The 20,123-nt window shown below is 36.0% G+C and overlaps 1 protein-coding gene and 1 pseudogene across 1 annotated transcript in view; one reads left to right on the plus strand and one right to left on the minus strand.

Moving 5' to 3' along the window:
• Positions 1-7,624: 7,624 nt before the first annotated feature.
• The window catches only part of CYLC1 (cylicin 1), an 83,138-nt gene continuing 70,639 nt past the window's right edge, over positions 7,625-20,123 (minus strand). The window contains exon 5 of the mRNA XM_019429497.2: positions 7,625-7,803. Coding sequence (XP_019285042.2) covers positions 7,771-7,803 — 33 coding nt within the window. The 3' untranslated portion in view covers positions 7,625-7,770. The remainder of the gene's footprint in view (positions 7,804-20,123) is intronic.
• Positions 12,387-18,861, plus strand: LOC109255053 (proteasome subunit beta type-6-like; annotated as a pseudogene).

Genomic DNA, 20,123 nt, shown 5'->3' on the forward strand with positions numbered 1-20,123 from the left:
CCCCTTTCCCTGCATCCTTGCTAACATCTGTTGTATACTGTGCTGTTAATTTTAGCTATTTTCACAGATATGAGTTGGTATCTCATCATGGTTTTGATTTGCATTTCCCTGATAATGAATGATGTTGAGCATCTTTTCATACTTCTGTTGACCATCTGGATGTCTTCTTTAGAAAAGTGTCTATTCATGTCTTCTGCCCATTTCTTAACTAGATTATTAATTAGTATTTGGGGTGATGTTGATATATATATATATATATATATATATATATATATATATATGTGTGTGTGTGTGTATATATATAATTTATTGTCGAATTGGTTTCCATACAACACCCAGTACTCATCCCAACAAGTGCCCTCCTCCATGCCCATCACCAACTTTCCCCTCTCCCCCACCCCCTATCAACCCTCAGTTTGTTCTCAGTCCTTAAGTGTCTCTTATGGTTTGGCTCTCTCTTCTGCAACTTTTTTCCCCCTCCCCCCCCCCATGGTCTTCTGTTAAGTTTCTCAAGATCCACATATGAGTGAAAACATATGGTATCTGTCTTTCTCTGCCTGACTTATTTCACTTAGCGTAATTTGGATACTAACCCTTTATCAGATGCCAACTGCAAATATCTTCTCCCATTCCATTGCTTGTGTTTTAGTTTTCTTACTGTTTCCTTCTCTCTGGAGAAGCTTTTTATCTTGATGACATCCCAATAGTTAATTTCTGCTTTTGTTTCCTTGCCTCTGGAGATGTTTCTAGTAAGAAATTGCAATGGTCAGTGTCAAAAGCTTGCTGCCCTCTACTGTAAGGTTTTAATGGTTTCTGTCTCACATTTAGGCTTTTCAACCATTTTGAATTTATTTTTGCATATGGTGTACGAAAGTGGTCCAGTTTCATTCTTCTGCATGTTGTTTTCCAGTTTTCCCAACATCATTTGTTCAAGACACCATTGTTTTCCCCACTGGATATTCTTTCCTGCTTTGTTGAAGATTAATTAACCATATAGTTTTGGGTTCATTTCTGGGCTTTCTATTCTGTTCCATTGATCTGTGTGCCTGTTTTTGTGCCAATACCATACTGTCTTGATGACTACAACTTTGTAATATAGCTTTAAATCTGGTATTGTGATGCCCCCACTTTTCTTTTTCTTTTTCAGGTTTGCTTTGGCTATTTGGAATCTTTTTTGGTTCCATACAAATTTTAGGATGTTTGTTCCAGCTCTGTAAAAAATGCTCATTGTATTTTGATGGGGATTGCATTAAATGTGTAGATTGCTTTAGGTAGTATAGACATTTTAACAATGTTTGTTCTTCCAATGCGTGAGCGTGGAATGATTTTCCATTTCTTTGTGTCATCTTCAATTTCTTTCATAAGTGTTCTATAGTTTTCAGAGTATAGATCTTTTACCACTTTTGTTAGGTTTATTCTCAGATTCCTAATTTTTTGGTGCAATTGCAAACAAGATCGATTCCTTGACTTCTTTTTTGGCTGCTTCATTATTGGCGTATAGAAATGCACCAGTTTCTGTACACTGATTTCATATCCTGAGACTTTGCTGAATATGTGACAATACTTCAGTTGATAAGTAAAATAGTTGTAGAAGTTTAAGGTGCAAACATTTACACACCTGTGTTATAAGTCACACAGATGAAAAGAATAGCATCGGGAATTTAGTCAATAATATCTTAATAAGTACTTAATAAGTACTTAATAAGACCTAGGACCATTTACTTGAGTGCCTATACACTAGGAAAAGGAGAAAATACAGTTATTTTGAGGAATATTGGACACAGTATCTGACTTGACATTGATATCCAGAGAACTGAAGCATCACCATCACGGTACCCTTAGTAAGGCCTTAGAGATGGGTTACGGGTTGAATTGTGTCCCTCAAATTTCTCTGCTGATATCCTCACCTTCAATACTTCAGAACATGACCTTTGAGGGAGAGTCTTTACAGAGATAAATGTTTAAATGAGGTCATTGGGATAGATCCCAATCCAATGTGATATGTCTCCTTATAAAAAATGGAAATTTGGACACAGATACATATGTAGAGGGAGAATACCATGTGAATATGAATACATCCATCTACAAGCCAAGGAGAGTCCTTCCCTCACAGTCCTCAGAAGGAACCAACTCTGTCAACACCTTGATTATGTTGTTATAGCCTACAAAATGGTGAGAGAATAAATTTCTATGGCTCAAGCCATTCAGTTTGTGGCAGCTTAAGTACCTGCCACTTTGGTAGGCTACCCTAGAAAACAAGTACATATGAACAGGTAATAAGTAGAGTCTTGGTTATGGTTCAGCTTATGATTGGTCTAATGGATCTTGCAAACCGAACCACTGGTCATTTCCTCAACTTCTAAGTGTATCATTTTCAGCTGTATACTTGGCAGTTGGAGTAACCCTCTATGTGGTCCATGGACTGTGGAGTAGTAGTTATTAAGTAATGAAATCAAGTGGAAACATTAGAAAATTCCTCTCCACTCTTTAGGAGAAACATAAAAGTATATATAGCATCCCTAGGTCCACTTGGCAATGATTTATATTACTTTTAAGGAGAAAAAGTATACAAGAATAACATTGCCACTCATAGCTCTGCTTAATTTGTCAGTTTGCCTACTGAGAAAACTGGATGAATCATGGAGAATGACTATAAACTACTACAAGTTCATCCAGGTAGTATTCCCAACTGTAGCTGCTCTGCTAGTCATGGTACTGTTGCTAGATCAGCTTGGAAAGACCTCACATACACTGATTTGGGAAATTATTTTCTATTTATTCAGAAAAGGGAAACAGAAAACAGTTCACAATCATATGAGGCAGACAATGATATGCATCTACAGTTTGCTGAGATCTATGTTAAATCTCCCATTCTTTCTTATAATATAGTGTAAACTATTCTGAAACATCTGTATACCCTATAGAATATTACATTAGTGGCATTATGCTGATTAGGCAGGATAATAAAAAAGTTGAAAAATATGCTGGAAGGCTTTATTAAGGGACATTTATTTCAGAGAATGGAGGACAAATAATAGAAATATTCAGGAACTTGCAATTTTACTAAAACTTTTTGTCCAGTGGTCAAAGACATGCTGAGACACTGCCCCTCTACAGAAAAAAAAAAAAAGTTGTGTCTGGCATTTATTACTAAGCAGAAAGAAATACATTGTCTGGTGGTCTTCTTTGGATTCCGGAGTAACACAGTCCACACAAAAGAATACTGCTCCATTTGACTTACTGGGTGACACTAAAGGCTGACAGATTTCAATGGGGCCTTGAAACAGAAAAGGGCTTGATAATAAGCCCAAGTTGTGGTGTCAGTATCCCTTCTGCTTGTGGCACAGAATGAATAAAATTCTCTGGTTTTGGAGGTGTAAGTGGTAGGGAAAGGTGCAATGTGGTGTTTCTGACAGGTGCCAGTGTGAGAATCTCAATTCAAGCCCCTGGGTTTCTGAAGCAAAGCCATGGTGTCTATATCCAAGAATTATATGCCCTTTAACAGACAACTCTTGGCATGGTACTGGGCTATAATAGAGACAAAATGTTTTACAATAGGATACCAAATGATTATGAATCCAGAACTGCCAAGCATAATCCAGATTCTGTTGAAGAATTTTTCCTAATCAAAAAGTCATGAAGGCCCAGCAGCTATCCATCATAAAATGGACATGGTCATTCTGGGATCAAGCCTAAGCAGGACCAGAAGTTATAAATAAATTTTATGAACAGTTTACACAGACCTCTATGTCATCCAACATACTTGCACTAGCACCCTCCCTCTGCTTACACCTGTGAATATTTGAAAAAGGAGAGAAAGCCTGAATTTCATTCATAAATAGGTTAGTTCAGTTTGTGGGTTCAAGCTAAAAATATATGGTACCTACATTACAGCCACACTCAGGGATGACCTTAAAAGAGTATAGTATCTAACTAGAGGATTCACTTCACAGTAAAGGAGAAGTGGGAGTAAACTGGCCAAGAGATTCACTGGTAATACATATTGCACTATCCAGAAGCAACTGTCTTCAGAGAGAGCCTGAATGACCTACTGAAGGCATAATAAAATATTAACTTGGGTGCAATACTCTTCAAAATTGAGTGACATTCTTTAAGATGCAGTGCATGCATGAAAACAGCAACTTCTATGTAATGGTGTGCCTTGAATAGGGAGAGCATATGTGCTTAGAAATGAAGTGATATACTCAGGAGTGGCCTCACTTACCATCCCTCTTAATGGCTCACTAGAGCTTGAGTTCTTGTTACATCAGTTCTGGTCAATGTAGTGTTATAAGTCCTAATCCTCCTAAAAGGAACATATTCTTGCCAGGGGAAATAGCAATAGTCCCAGTGAAGTGCAAGTTATGTATATTGCCAGGGAACTTTGTACTCCTTATGTTTAGAGGCCAGCTATTGTGAAGAAAATTCACCACCTTGACAGGGTAATTTAACCTGATCAGCAAGAGGAGATAGAGTTCCTGTTTACAATATAAGAGAGAAAGAATATCTGTGAAAGGCACATGATCTCTTGGTACTCTTTTTTCCATTTTTTACTATGAATGGAGTTTGAAGAGTGTATGATTACTAGGGTCTCAGACCCTTCTGGAATGAAATTGGAGGTTGTACCACCAGGTAAGGCAGCAAGATCTATAGAAGCAATACCTGAGGATGAAGAGAAAGAATGGACAGCATAGGAAGTCAGCCAATTGTGACCCTAACATCAACAACAGTGATGAAGGCTATTGTTTTTCCACTTTTCTCCCTAAGAAGAAGTCCACAGGAGCTTTGGAGGGGTGAGTATGGATAGAGAAATTAATCTGTGTAGTGACTGAGTTTGCTGCTCAGATCTCACTTCAAGAAAGATTGGGGCGCCTGGGTGGCTCAGTCGGTTGAGCCTCCGACTTCGGGTCAGGTCATGATCTCGCGGTCTGTGAGTTCCAGCCCTGCATCGGGCTCTGTGCTGACAGCTCAGAGCCTGGAGTCTGCTTCTGATTCTGTGTCTCCCTCTCTCTCTCTCTGCCCCTCCCCGACTAATGCTCTCTCTGTGTCTCAGAAATAAATAAACATTAAAAACCTGCATATCAAGATAATCCCTTCTTTAAAAAAAAGAAAGAAAGATTGTGCTATGAGGAGCATAGATACTGATAGCCTCAAGCTACTGAAAATTTGAGATCCACCAGTGTGCAAGCCAGGGCCACTCTTTCACTGGATTTCTTCCAGCTAATGATTTAGCACCATGGGGGTACAAATGTCAGGATATTCCTTACCAACACAAACTCTTCTAAAGAGCAGTGTTTACTCATGGCTTTTCACCGGCCTGGTTGAGACTCTCTGAGCTGCATCACAGTCTCAGGCTCTTCCTTCCAGCTTTCCTTTTTCTTTCTCTTTTAACATGGGTCACAACTGCATGGTAATCTGAAGATTCTCCCTACCTACTCTTTCTCCTTTTCTCCTTTACCTTTCAACACTGTTTCCCTTAGTAAGTCATTTATATTTTTCATTATGCCTTAGCTTGTAATTCCTGGAGGATCGCTGGTGCTCTAGGGTAGAAGGCCAGAGAGACATTTCAGGTGGAGGGTAAATTCTCTAGTTGCCATTTGCCAACTGTTTTGGAAGTATTTTTACCAACATTTACAGATCTATCCTTGTGTACTGGCTGAATATTGGTATTGGGTCTAAATTTCATCCCTGTTTCTCATTTATTTCTCCAACATCACTTATTATTTATAGGTAATTGCTTTTATTATTTTATTTTATATCATTCAAGAGCTTCTTTTAGGAAATACAGGTACACACACACACACACAAGGACACACATACACAGACACACACACATGCATTCTCTCTTTCCTCTTTTAAAAAATACTATAGCTTATATAACATATCTCTTATTCACCTTGATTTTTTTCACTAAAACTTAAGTAAAAGATCTTTCCATCTCACTACATAGAGAGCTTCTTTATTCCTTTTCAGATTCACGTGGTATTCCATTGCAATGAAGTACTGTTATATATTCAACCAATCATTTAATGACAGATAAATGGACTGTTTTTAAACTTTTCATATTTACAATGTTGCAATAAAAAAAACTTTTTTGTGTCATTTAGGGAATGTGTAAAGTTATCAAATGGGTTAGAAAAATGACACCTCTTTAAGAATTGGATCTGAAATGTAGTAATTTCTGAGTAAATGGAAGACAAGATTATAACAAAAGGCAGAAATCAGACTGTATGGAATGAAGGAGCGCTCCATATTTATATCTGTCTATAGCTCTATCTATATATTTGTTGTTTCAATAGATAGGATATTTGTGTTCTCTCAAAATTCATATATTAAAATCTTAATTCCAAATGTGGTGGCATTAGAGTGGGCCTTAAGACCCCAAAGGTAGAGTCTTTGGGAAGTGCTTTGGGGGAGCAGAGCCCTCAAGAGAGGAATTAGTGTTTTTATAAAAGAGAACCCAGCGCTCCCTTTTCCCCTTCCACTATGTGAGGACACAGTGATAAGGGAGGTCTATGAACCAGAAGGTAGGCTCTCACAAGACCCTGAATTTTCTGGTTCCTTGATCTTGGACTACCCAACCTCTAGAATTGTGAGAAATAAATTTGTTTATGAGCTACCCAATTCATGGTATTTTGGTTATAGCAGCCAAGACAGACCAAGACGATTATCTAATCTAATCTAATCTAATCTAATCTAATCCTACTTCGGATTAGACTGTCGTTCTTTCCACACCACTTTACAGCTTTCAAGAATAAACATTACAAGCATATTCATGGAAATATGTAAAATAATTGACAAATATGTGTTATTCTTTCAGGGTAACTTGCAGATTATCATTAAATAAAGTAATAAACTAAAGAAAAAGTGTCTAAAGGTAAATGATTACATTTAGAGGTCTATATGTATGTAGGAAGTGGGGGTTACTCTCTACATATATCTGTTTATTTCTTTTAAGGGTGTAAAAGATATGATTCTTTCCTTCCATTATCTGTTTACTTTTTCTTAATGCTAAGAAAAGGTAGATAAAACAAAACATGATAAATGTATTCAAAGGGAGATTGTAAAGTTTTAACCTAAATTTAGAAATGGTTTCCAATTAAAGTTTCAGAACATGGGGTAAAATGCTACAGCATTTTGGCTTGAATAGTTCAAGCATTTAATAAAGCATGTACCACTAAAATTACCTCTATAAATTATACACAAAAAAATCAGCTCCTGGTGTAAGTGTTAAATTGTAGTGTAGGGCTAACCTGTAGCCTTGAGAAATAACAGCTTTGTTTGGATACTGTAGGTTAAGAGCTAACAGCCTTGTCCTATCAGTCAAGGGAACAAGTTCAAGGAAAATCAACTGGATTAGTGTTTGATTGAATTGGGGCAAGGGCATGTCTGAACTGTTTCCACCCCGATCTGGGAACTATTTCTTTGTTCTGTTCCCAGGTGGTGATAAGACGATGTGGTAGGCTATAAAAACTCTGTACCCCGGCTGTTCAAGGCCACACTCTGATCAAGAGTGTTGGTCCCGATCTGTCGGCCTTGCCTCTCATTGCAATAAACTTTGTTGTGACTGTCACTGGTGCCCGTAGCATTCTGTTTCAGGAGTCGTGTGGATGCAACACTGGGATTCATGGAAGACTTGTTTTTATTTATTACAGTTCCACACAAGTAGAAATGATCATTTGGGAGTAGCCAGTGTTTACTGTGGTAAGGCCATTCTGTGAAACCAAGTGCTCAGTTGTTCTTTTATTTTCTTTTTCTTTTTCTTTTTCTTTAAAGCAGCTTATGAATCCACTTTGCTTCAGGCTGAGGAATAAAGTAAAAAAAGGAAAAAAAGAAAATAAAAAGTAAAATATTATTTATCTATTAATTATGGAGAGTTCCAGGTTTTTTAGAGACCACACCAAAACACATAATGTCACAAGTGAAAGGAACTTGGATATCATTTTTATTATTTTTTATTAAAAATACAGGTCCCTGGACTCCACCCCAGACTTATCAAGTCGAAGTCTGAGATGGAGTCAGAAATTTGCATGTTCAACATCCCTGGGTGCTCCTAATGTTCACCAAAAGGTGAGAAGTACTGAATACTCATCCAACAATAAGGATTTGTGTAGGAACCAAGTTCTATCAAAGTACATTATGTATCTAAGATCTCACAACTATTTTAATAGACCAGAACTTTTGAAATTGATAATATAATATAAAAACACAAAAAGTAGTTAACAATAATGGAAAGTCACTTCAAATTCCACCCTACTAATATAAATATATTCATATTTGCATATTACTATCTTTGTTCAGAAACATGCAGATTTTTGCTTAGTTGTGATCCCATAGTATTTTTTCCTGTTTTTATCTCTTAAAAGTATAGTATGAACTTTTTCCTTTAATTATCAAGGTTTTATAATTATTTCAATGAATGCATATGATTATATATATTTTACTAAACCATTCTTCTAGTTTGATACCTTTAGTTTAATTCCAAAGTTTTTCCTTTATAGACTGTATTGTAATCATTGTCTTTATTCCTAGTGTTTGTTTATCCATCTGCTGATATTTTTATTACAATACATTTCAAGTAATGGGATTACTGAATCAAATAGTATTACCACATTTATGACTCTTCCTTCATAGTTCCATATAATTCTAGAGGAAGGTTAGACCAGTTTACACTGTTCTTTTGCGTCAGCCGTGAATAAATGTACCACCATCCTTAAAGCCTCAAGAACTCTATGTGAGATATATATGTAAGATATCTTAAACACATAATACATATAAAATTTATGTTATATTTATATAATTTAGGTATGGATTATTATATTTTTACTTCATTATTATATGAGAAATGATCTCATAGGATTGTTTTCATTACTAACCATGGTCAATATATTTTTTTAAATTTTTAAATATTTTATTATTATTTATTTTTGAGAGAGAGAGAGACAGAGCACGAGTGGAGGAGGGGCAGAGAGAGAGGGAGATACAGAATCCAAAGCAGGCTCCAGGCTCTGAGCTGCCAGCATAGAGCCTGACATGGGGCCTGAACTCACGAACCATGAGATCATGACTTGAGTTGAAGTCAGAGGCTTAACTGAATGAGCCACCCAGGCACCCCATAGTCAATATTTTTTAATAATTTTATTTCTTATATTTATTTATTTCCTCCTGTATAAATTATGTTTCTATTTCTTGTTCATTTATTATAGGTACCTTTATTTTACTATAAGAAATGTGTCTTATTACTCACACTCTTGATTTATAGTTCAGTATTTTTTTCTACATGATGATACTTCTCAAATAATTAGGATGAAGTGTTGACTGTGTGTAGCCTAAAATACAGATGGAATAACTTTCATCTACATATTGTGGTTTACGAGAATTACTGGAAATGCCACTTTCTAAAGCATTTCACATTACAAGTCCAAATATTTGACATTCATTCATTTATATTTTGGCTTTAAGAGATTTAAATGCTTCTGTTAAACCATAGTTAATACTTTAAGGGTGACTACTATGGACTGAATGTTTGTGTGTCCCTAAAATTCATATTCTGAAACCTTAATGCCCAATATGATGGTATTTGAAGGTAGAGAATTTTAGGGGGTAATTAGGTTTAGATGAGGTCCTAAGGGTGGAGTCCTCATGATGGGATTGGTCCCCTTATAAGAGAATGAATAGACCAGATCTCTTTCTATGCCATGCAAGAATATATCAAGAAAGTGGTGTCTATAAGCCAAGAATAGGTCTTTTACCAGAACTCAGCCATGCTTATACCCTAGTCGTGGACTTCTAGACTATCAAATTTTGAGAAATAAGTGTTAAGTCACCCACTCTATGGTATTTGTCATAGCAGCCTGAGCTAAGATAGTATGAAATTATTTTGACAATTCAGGGAATAATAAGTGGCAGAATTTTTTCCATATGAGAAAGAGTTTTGAGTTTCTGGGACTTTCCATAAGATGAAACATTGTCTAAAGAAGGGAGATCTTGGGATTAAAGTTTGTTATTGACAGCCAAATGTCAACAAGAAGAAATCAAAACTAATGGTGACTGAGGGGAAATAGGTAGACTAGTTGCATGTTTGAAGCACAGCAAAATAACAGCATATCAACACAGTTATGCAATAAAGGAAAAAAAATCTTTTGAAACTACACCATTAAAAATCATAGGCCTTTGTTCACCTTCTTTCCATTTAATTTATAGTTTAATATTAAAAAGAAAACCTGTGTAGAGGCATCACAATAATCTATTGCAGCTTTTATGCCCCTTAGGTTTAATTATGTTTACTATGTGAGTTGCCAACCCTGTGTCTCTACCACCACTCACTTTGGATTCTTCCTGGAAATTCTATGTTTTACTTCAGTTAATATCACCTTTCAATATCATACTCTTATCTTGTATCTAATAATAAAATTTTATAGCCTGGTTCTCCTATTAACTAGTTGAGTGTACTTGGATACAAATTTCCCCACTGTCTTTGCCTTTCAAAATATTTCTTATCTTTCATGATCCAGGTCAAATATAACCTTAATAGTTATTTGACAGCTTTTTTTTTACCCTTTTTTAATGAATGAATGGATGAATCAATGAATCAATGAATGTATTTATGAACTGGGCACACTAAAAATTATACTATCTAGTATCATCTGGATTTTTAAAACTGCCCAGCAATTATTTTATTCATTTTTTCCAATTTTTTAAATAAACGTCACACTAATTTTCTTGTTCAATAAATATCAAGTGCTAGCCACTTTCTTGGGAATTTGGGATATATTAGCAAACAAAACAAAGAGCTTTGCCCTCACAGCAATTACATTATATATTATATTATACTTTATGTATATAATACATTATATATTATATATTACATTATATATAATATACATATTATATATATGTGTGTATATATATATATATATACATATTCATATTTGTCAAACTACTGCCACAATCACCCCAAACATTTCAATCACTCCCAAAAGATGCTACATATCCCTTGATTGAAAGTTTTAAGCAGATGTGATGTGTTTTAACATGATGTGATGTATGTTTTCTACAGAAGAGAGTTAACAGTGGCTGGGACCAGGGAGGTAGCAGTGTAGTTGATGAAAGGTGGTCATATTTTAGATATTTTTTGAGTAAACCAGATCTAACAAGGATTGTAAAAGAAAAAGAAAAATCAAAATGTCTTTGGTATATATTTATATATTTATATATATATTTATATATTTATGTATTATTTATATTCTGACTTATTTTGCTTATTTTGCTTATTTTGCTTGCATAATATTGCCCAGCTCCAGCCATATCGTTGCAAATCACAAAATTTTTCTTGTGTGAAAACCCATTTGTCCTGATATTCAGCACCAAAGCAACAAATTGAAAAGTGCCTAGACCATGAATGACAAAGACCCATTTACTAATTTTAAGCAGCTTCCAGACAGGTAGAAACCTGCAAGTACGTTATCAAGGGGCAGAAGCACTGGAGAGTGTCATTTTTGCAATATCATCTTGACTTGCTGCTGATAATGGCAATGATACCCATTTTTGATTCTCTTCCTCTAGCCTGTTAACATCAGTGGGCTGTGCTTCCTATCCTTCACTGTAATCAGAATGTATGAGTATCCCATGCCCCAATCAACGTGCAGGACACCCAAGCCACAATAGGGCCAAGTGAGTGCTCAAGCACCCCAACCCATGCAGAGACCAAGGCACAACAAGGGTGGGTAAGCACCCTAGGCCCTGCACTACCCACACAGCAACCAAGCCAAAGCTAAGTTGAGAAAGAGCCTCACATCCTGCCATCCCTATGTAGTGGAAATGCCACAACTGGGTTAGTTAGTTCCTTGAGCCTCACCCAAACCATTCAGAGACTTGAGCCACAGTTTAGGAAAATGCCCTTAGATTCACATTCCCTGTGCAACATACTAGCCACAAACTGAACAAATGAGTACCCAAATCCCTTGCCTACCCCACACAGAGACCAGGAAACAATGAGATGAGCAAGTGGCTAAAATTATACTCTCCTTGTGCAGGGGTTGAGTTACAAACAGTTCAAGAAAAGGCCTCATGCTTCACCACCTCTGTACAGCAGTTGTAGCCTTATCACAACCCATGAGTATGTGCAACCCATAAGAAGTACAACTATAGAGTACCTGGCTCTGGTAGCCAAGGAAGATTGAATTTCTGGACCACACATTTCAGCTTCTACACAAGACTTCTCCTTCAAGAGTGGGGGAGGTGGCCATTTTGCTTAATACAATACAAACACAGATAGGCAAAATGAGGAAACAGGAAAATGTTCCAAATCAAAGAATAAGGCAAATTCCCATATTAAACTTAATGAAATGGAAATAAACAATCTAACTGATAAAGCATTCAAAGTAATGGTCATAAAGATGCTCATTGATCTTCGGAGAAGAATGTATGAACATAGTGAGAACTTCACCAATGTAATAGAAAATATAAGAAAGTGCCAAACAAATTATAATTGTACTGAAAAATACATTAGAGAGGTTCAACAGCGCAATGAACAAAATAGAAGTATGAATTTGTGGGCTGGAATATAGAGTAATGGCAAACACCCAGAGCACCAAAAGGGGAGAAAAAAAAAGACAACATCTGGATAACATCAAGCAGAATGGGAAAAGAGAAAGAGAAAGGGACACAGAAAATGAAAATATCTCAAGAAATAAGTGCTAAGATGTCTCTAATCTGGGAAAGGAAAACATACATACAGGTTCACAAAGCCCCAAAAGTTCCAAATAATATGAAACCAAAGAGAAACACATGGGGACACATTTTAAAATGGTAAAAGTTAAGGACAAAAAGAATTTTAAAAGCACCAAGAGTAAAGCAACTTACTACATACAAGGGAAACCTCAGAAAGCTATCGGCAGATTTTTCAGCTGAAACATTATAGGCCAGAAAGGAGTAGCATGACATATTCTGAAGTGCTGAAAGAGGAAAACTGCAAACCAAGAATCCTCTGCCTAGCAAGTTTATTATTCAAAATTAAGACTTACAAGTTGTTTTCCAGATAAGCAAGAACTAAAGGAAATTATCACCACTAAATCAGCTTTAAAAGAGATGTTAAAGACACTTCCCTGAGCTAAAATGGACAGGCATTAGTGAGTAATAAGAAAACACAGAAAAGCAAAAACCTCACTGTAAAGGATAAATAAATAAATGTTCAACCACATGTAAAGTTAAGTATGATGGGTAAAATAAAAGTAGTAAAATTAAAAATACAATAATTAAGGGATATATAAAATAAAATTATATAAAGTGTATTTTCAAAATATTTTTGGGTGATATGAGTAAAGATTTGGAATGAGTACAAAATTAATATCAACTTAAAGTGGAGTATAACAAATAGAACAAAGTGAGGATTGCTCGAGGGGAGGTGGATGAGGGGATGGGCCAAATGGGTGATGGGCATTAAGGAGGGCATTTGTTGGGATGAAGACTAGGTGCTATATGTAAGTGATGAATCACTGGTTTCTACTCCTGAAACCAATACTACACTGTATGTTAACTAACTTATATTTAAATAAATAAATTTTAAAAAGACTACAATATACCTAAGGTATTTTATTTTATACGAACCTCACAGTACCACAAACAGCAACAATGGAAAAATCTTATAGTGAATACAAGAAAGACAATGAGAAAAGGATCTAAACATAATACTAAAGAGGAGGAGGAGCCAAGATGGCGGAACAGCATGAAAGGTTTTTGTGTGTCTCGCATCCATGGAATACAGCCAGACCAACACTAAACCATCCAACACACCTAAAAAACTGATTGGAGGTTTAACCCAACAATCTGCACAACCTGAAACACAGAATTCAGCAGGTATGTGGCACGGAGAGGTGAACTTGGGGAGAGAGAGGCTGGCGGCAGGCAGGGAGTCGCTTTTGCAGGCAGAGAGAGGATGGAGACTTGGGGTGGGGAGAATACAGGAAAAGCACCCCTCCCCAAAAACAGCTGGAGAGAAAGTGGAAAATTGGAAACAGCCACAGGGTCTAAAATAAAAAGGGAGAAAGGATAAAGGAGAGGGTTTAAATTCCATTAAGACTGTAAACAAGGGGAGCACAAAGTCTGCAACTCTGCAGCTCAATAACTGACTGTGCTCTGGTGGGAAGGGTGAAACCCCAGGAACAGACTGGGGTCTGGGGGGATCTCAGGCCACACAGGGAAGAGCGGTTCCACTGCTGGAAGGACATTTGGTAGAGACTGTTGAAGCCACCTAGACCCAGCAGACCCCCCAAAATGGCTACATTTGCTGGTGCTGGAATAAGGTCATTAAGGGTGAAGCCTGGTGCCAGATGTGTGTTGTGATTTTCCATAATCCCTGTAGCTCCTGCTACACTATCTCGATAACTTTTTCTGGGGTGGGCTGGCACCTGGCCTCAGTAATGGGGCACCAGAAGCAGCAGGGTCTAGCAAGCAATCCTGGGTGCAGTCAACATTTGGCCTTTGCTCATTTGGCCATTGCTCGATGAGACCCTCTTGCAGAGGGGCGGAATGGCTAAAAGCAGCAGTCCTTCAGAAGTCAGGGGCTGGGGGAAAAATGCATCTGAGACAAAACTTGGGAGAGGTATTGCCTGGGGCTTGTTCATAGTGAAGAAGTGGAGAGTGGATGAAAGCTGAAGACAGAGGACGGGTGCATGATTACTGATCAGGGAGAACACAGTTCCAATACTAGAGACTGGGTAGCTAGAACAGAGAATTAGTGATATAGAGGACAAACTTACCGAGAATAATGAAGCAGAAAAAAGAGGGAGATTAAGGCAAAAATGCACGATTTAAGACTTAGAGAAATCAGTGACTCATTAAAAAGGAACAACATCAGAATCAAAGGGGTCCCAGAAGACGAAGAGAGAAAAATCAGGGTAGAAGGGTTATGCGAGCATATAATACACAAATTCTCAAAATACTCAGGCAAGGAGAGAATCATGAAAGCATCAAGGGAAAAAAAGTCCCTAACTTACAAGGGAAGACAGATCAGGTTTGCAGCAGAAATTTCCACAGAAACTTGGAAGGCCAGAAAGGAGTGGCAGGGTATATTCAATGTGCTGAATCAGGAAAATATGCAGCCAAGAATTCTTTATCCAGCAAAGCTGTCATTCAAAATAGAAGGAGAGATAAAAAGTTTCCCAGAGAAACAAAAATTAAAGGAATTTGTGACCACTAAACCAGCCCTGCAAGAAATTTTAAAGGGGAATTTTTGAGGGAAGAAAAGATGTATACATATATATATATATAATATATATATTATATATACACATATATATTATATATAATATATATAATATATTATATAACAAATATATAATTATATATTAATTATATTTATATAATATATTAATATAATTATATTATAATTATAATATTATATATTATATGCTATTATATTATATATAATAATATAATATATATTATATATAATATAATTATATAAAATAATATATATTAATATATTATAATATAACATATTATATATACCAAAAGCAACAAAGATTAGAGAGGACCAGAGAACACCACCAGAAACTCCAACTCTGCAAGCATCATAATGGCAATAAATTGATATCTTTCAGTACTCTAAACGTCATTGGGCTCAATGCTCCAATCAAAAGACATAGGGTAACAGAATGGATAGGAAAACAAGATCCATCTATATGCTGTTTACAAGAGACACACTTTAGACCTAAAGACACCTTCAGATTGAAAGTAAGGGGATGGAGAACCATCTATGATGTAATGGTCAACAAAAGAAAGCCAGAGTAGCCATACTTATCTCAGACAATCTAGACTTTAAAATAAAGACTATATCAAGAGATGCAGAAGGGCATTATATCATCATTAAGGGGTCTATCCACCAAGAAGACCTAACAATGGTAAACATTTATGCTCCAAATGTGATAGCACCCAAATATATAAATCAATTAATCTCAAACATAAAGAAACTCATCAATAGTAATACCACAATAGTAGGAGACTTCAACACCCCACTCACAACAATGGACAGATCATCTAATCAAAAAATCAACAAGAAACAATGTCTTTGAATGATACACTAGACCAGATGGATTTGACAGATACATTCAGAAAATTTCATTCTAAAGCAGCAGAATACAGTTTCTTCTCCAGTGTACATGGAATGCTCTCCAGAATAGACCATATACTGGGACACAAATCAACCCTAAGTAAGTACAAAAAGGTCGAGATCATACTGTGCATATTTTTAGACCACAACACTATGAAACTCGAAATCAACCACAAGACAAAATTTGGAAAGGTAACAAATACTTGAAGAACATCCTACTAAAGAATGAATGGGCTAACCAAGCAGTTAAAGAGGAAATTAAAAAGTATATGGAAGTCAATGAAAATGATAACACAATCCAAAACCTCTGGGACGCAGCAAAGGCCATATAAGAGGAATGAATATAGCAATCCAGGCCTTCCTAAAGAAGGAAGAAAGATCTCAGATACACAACCTAACCTTATGTCTTAAGAAGCTGGAAAAAGCAGCAAATAAAACCAAAATCCAGAAGAAGACAGGAAATAATAAAGGTTAGAGCAGAAATTAATGCTATTGAAACTAAAAGAAAACAGTAGAACAGATTAATGAAACCAGAAGCTGGTTCTTTCAAAGGATTAACAAAATTGATAGACCACTCACCACTTTGATCAAAAAGAAAAAAGAAAGGACCCAAATAAATAAAATTAAGAATGAAAGAGGAGAGATCACAACCAACACAGCAGAGATACAAACAATAATAAAAGAATATTATGAGCAGTTATATGACAATGAAACGGTCAATCTGAAAGAAATAGACAAATTCCTAGAAACATATACACTACCAAAACTGAAACAGGAAGAAATAGAAAATTTGAACAGACGTATAACCAGTAAGGAAATCGAATTAGTAATCAAAAATCTCCCAAAATACAAGAGTCCAGGGCCAGGAAGCTTTGCAGGGCAATTCTACCAAACATTTAAGGAAGAGTTAACATTTTTCTCTTGAAAGTGTTCCAAAAAATAGAAATGGAAGGAAAACTTCCATACTCTTTCTATGAAGCCAGCATTACCTTGGTTCCAAATCCAGACAGAGACCCCACTAAAAAGGAGAACCATAGACTAATTTCCCTGATGAACATAGATGCAAAAATCCTCAACAGGATATTAGCCAACTGGCTCCAACAATACAGTAAACAAATTATTCACCACGACCAAGTGGGGATTTATACCTGGGTTGCAAGGCTGTTTCATATCTGCAAAACAAAAGAAAGCAAGACACAAACAATCGGGCCAATATTTCTAAAGAACTTAGATTTTAAAATTCTCAAAAACCTATTAGCAAATTGAATTAAACAATATATTAAAAGAATAATACATGGTCAAGTGAGATTCATTTCGGGGATTCAATGATGGTTGAACATATGAAAATCAATCAACATGATATTCCACATTAAAAAATGAAGGATTAAAAAGTACATGATTAGTGACAGTACTGGAGAAGGAAGTTGGAAGCCACTATAGTAGCCTCTGGAGGAGCAAGCAACGTTGATCTGTGGTCCAGAGGCCATTATCCCCAACCGGGAAACCCAGGAAATCTCCACAGGGACCACTTTAATGGCTGAGCAATTTGATGGGGTCGTGATTTTGGGAGCCCACTCCATAACAACCACTGGGTCCTATATCGCCAGTTGAGTGACTGATAGGCTGACCCCTATTCATGACTATTTTTTGCTGCCACTAAGGCTCAGCAGCTTATATGCAGGCAGTAGCTGATGCTGTCAGTTATCAGTTTGATTTCCACAGCACCGAGCTGAATGAGCCTCCTATGGTACACACAGCAACCAGCCTCTTTTAGGAGATGTGTTAATGGTATCTAGAAGACCTGATGGCAGGAATCATCATTGCAGGCTGGTAACCCCAAGAAGGAGGGCTGTTGTACTCAGTGCCCATTGTAGGTATGATCGTAAGGCAGTCCTTGGCCACTGGGGGTTCTGGGAGCTCATATACCTATGGCTATTGGAAAGCATGACCAAGGAAGAGTGTCTGGAATTCACTGCCAATGATATTAATTTGGTCATCGAATGGGTGGTTCCAGTGGAGGGTTGATTTGCCTGGAAGCCATTGCAGAATTAAGGGTAGAGCAGAAGGTACTTTTGGGAGCCTAGATTCCCAAACTCACCATTACCACATCCCCAATTCCTAGAATTCTAGGATACAATAAAAGACACACCATTGTGATGGAAAATTCACTAAAAATTTCATCAAAAAAGAAAAAAAGTATGATAATTTCTATAGATGCAGAAAAAGCATTTGACAAAATTCAACGTCAATTTATCATAAAAATTCACAACAAAGTGTTTGTAGAAGGAATGTACTTCAACATATAAAAGCCATATATAATAAACCCACAGCTAAGATACTCAGCAGTGAAAAGCTGAAAGCTTTTCCTCTAAATCAGAAACAAGAAAAGGAGGCCTGCTCTGAGCACTTTTATTCAACATAGTATTAAAGTCCTAGTTGCAGCGATTAGGAAAGGAAAATAAGTAAAAGGTATCCAAATTGAAAAAGAAGAAGTAAAATTGTCACTATTTGAAGATGACATGAAAATGAATTCAGTAACATTATAGGATACAGAATTAATATACAGAGATGTATTATATATCTATACACTAAAATGAACTATCAGAAAGAAAAATTAAGAAAACAATCCCTTTTACAATAACATCAAAATAATAAAATACTCAGGAATAGATTTAACCAAGGAGGTGAAACTCTTATATTCAGAAAATGATGACATTGTAAAAGTGATTAAAGACAACACAAATAAGTGAAAATATATTTTGTACTCATGGACAGGAAGAATTAATATCTTTAAGATATCTATACTACCCAAAGAGTTAATATCATTAAAATATCTATACCACCCAAAGCAATCTAAAGATCCAATACAATCCCTATAAAATACTAATGACATTTTTACAGAATTACAGTAAATAATCCTGATATTTGAAGGAAACTACAATGGATACTTAATAGACAAAGAAATCTTAAAAAAGAATAAATATGGAAATATTAGATGCTACATGATTCTGAACTACACTACAAAACTATAATAATCAAAAGTATATGGTATTGGAACCAAAAGAGGCACGTAAGTTAATGGAACAGAATAGATACTCAAAAAATAAACTCATTTTCTGTGATCAATTTATCTACAACAGAGGAGGCAAGAACATATAGTGGGGGGAAAGAAACCAGAGTTTTTAATAAATTGTGTGCAAAACTAAACCACCTTCTTACAGTGAATACAAAAATATACTCGAAGTGAATTAAATACTTAAATGTAAGGCCTGAAACCAAAAAATTCCTGGATGAAAATACAAACAGTAAGTTTTTTTTGCATTGATCTTACCAATATTTTACTGGATGTATTTCCTCAGACAAGGACAACTAAAGCAAAAATGAATAAATGAAACTAGAGCAAACTAAAATCTTTTGCACAGTGAAGGAAACCAACAACAAAATAAATAGACAATCTACTAAACAGGAGAAGACACCTGGGGTTGATAGCCAAAAGATATAATGACCTTGTACAGCTCAATAGTAAAAGAAAAAAAGGCTAATTAAAAATTGGCATGCAACCTAAATAGACACTCTTCCAAAGAAGTCAACAGGCAACAACAGGGAGATGGCCAACAGGAAGATCAAAACATGCTCAATATCACTAATCATCAGGGAAATGCAAATAAAAACTTTAAGGACACACCAACTCATGCCTGCCAGAATGGTAATTATCAAACAAACAAAAAGCAAGAAATAACAAGTGTTGGGGAGGATGTGGAGGAATGGGAATCTTTGTGCACTGTTGGTCAAAATATAAATTGATGCAGCCACTATGAAAAACAGTATGGAGATTCCTCAAAAAAAAAAAAAAAAAGATTCAATTACCATGTGATCCAGCAATTCCACTTCTCATTATTTATCCAAGGAATGTAAAAACACTAATTCTAAAAGATGGATGTATTCCTTTGTTTATTATAGCTTTGTATACAATAATCAAGATATGGAAGCAAACTAAGTATCCATTAATAAT

This window comes from Panthera pardus, unplaced genomic scaffold, assembly GCF_024362965.1.
Source record: "Panthera pardus isolate Hobbes unplaced genomic scaffold, ASM2436296v1 HiC_scaffold_27, whole genome shotgun sequence".
In the NCBI taxonomy this organism is placed as follows: Eukaryota; Metazoa; Chordata; class Mammalia; order Carnivora; family Felidae; genus Panthera; species Panthera pardus.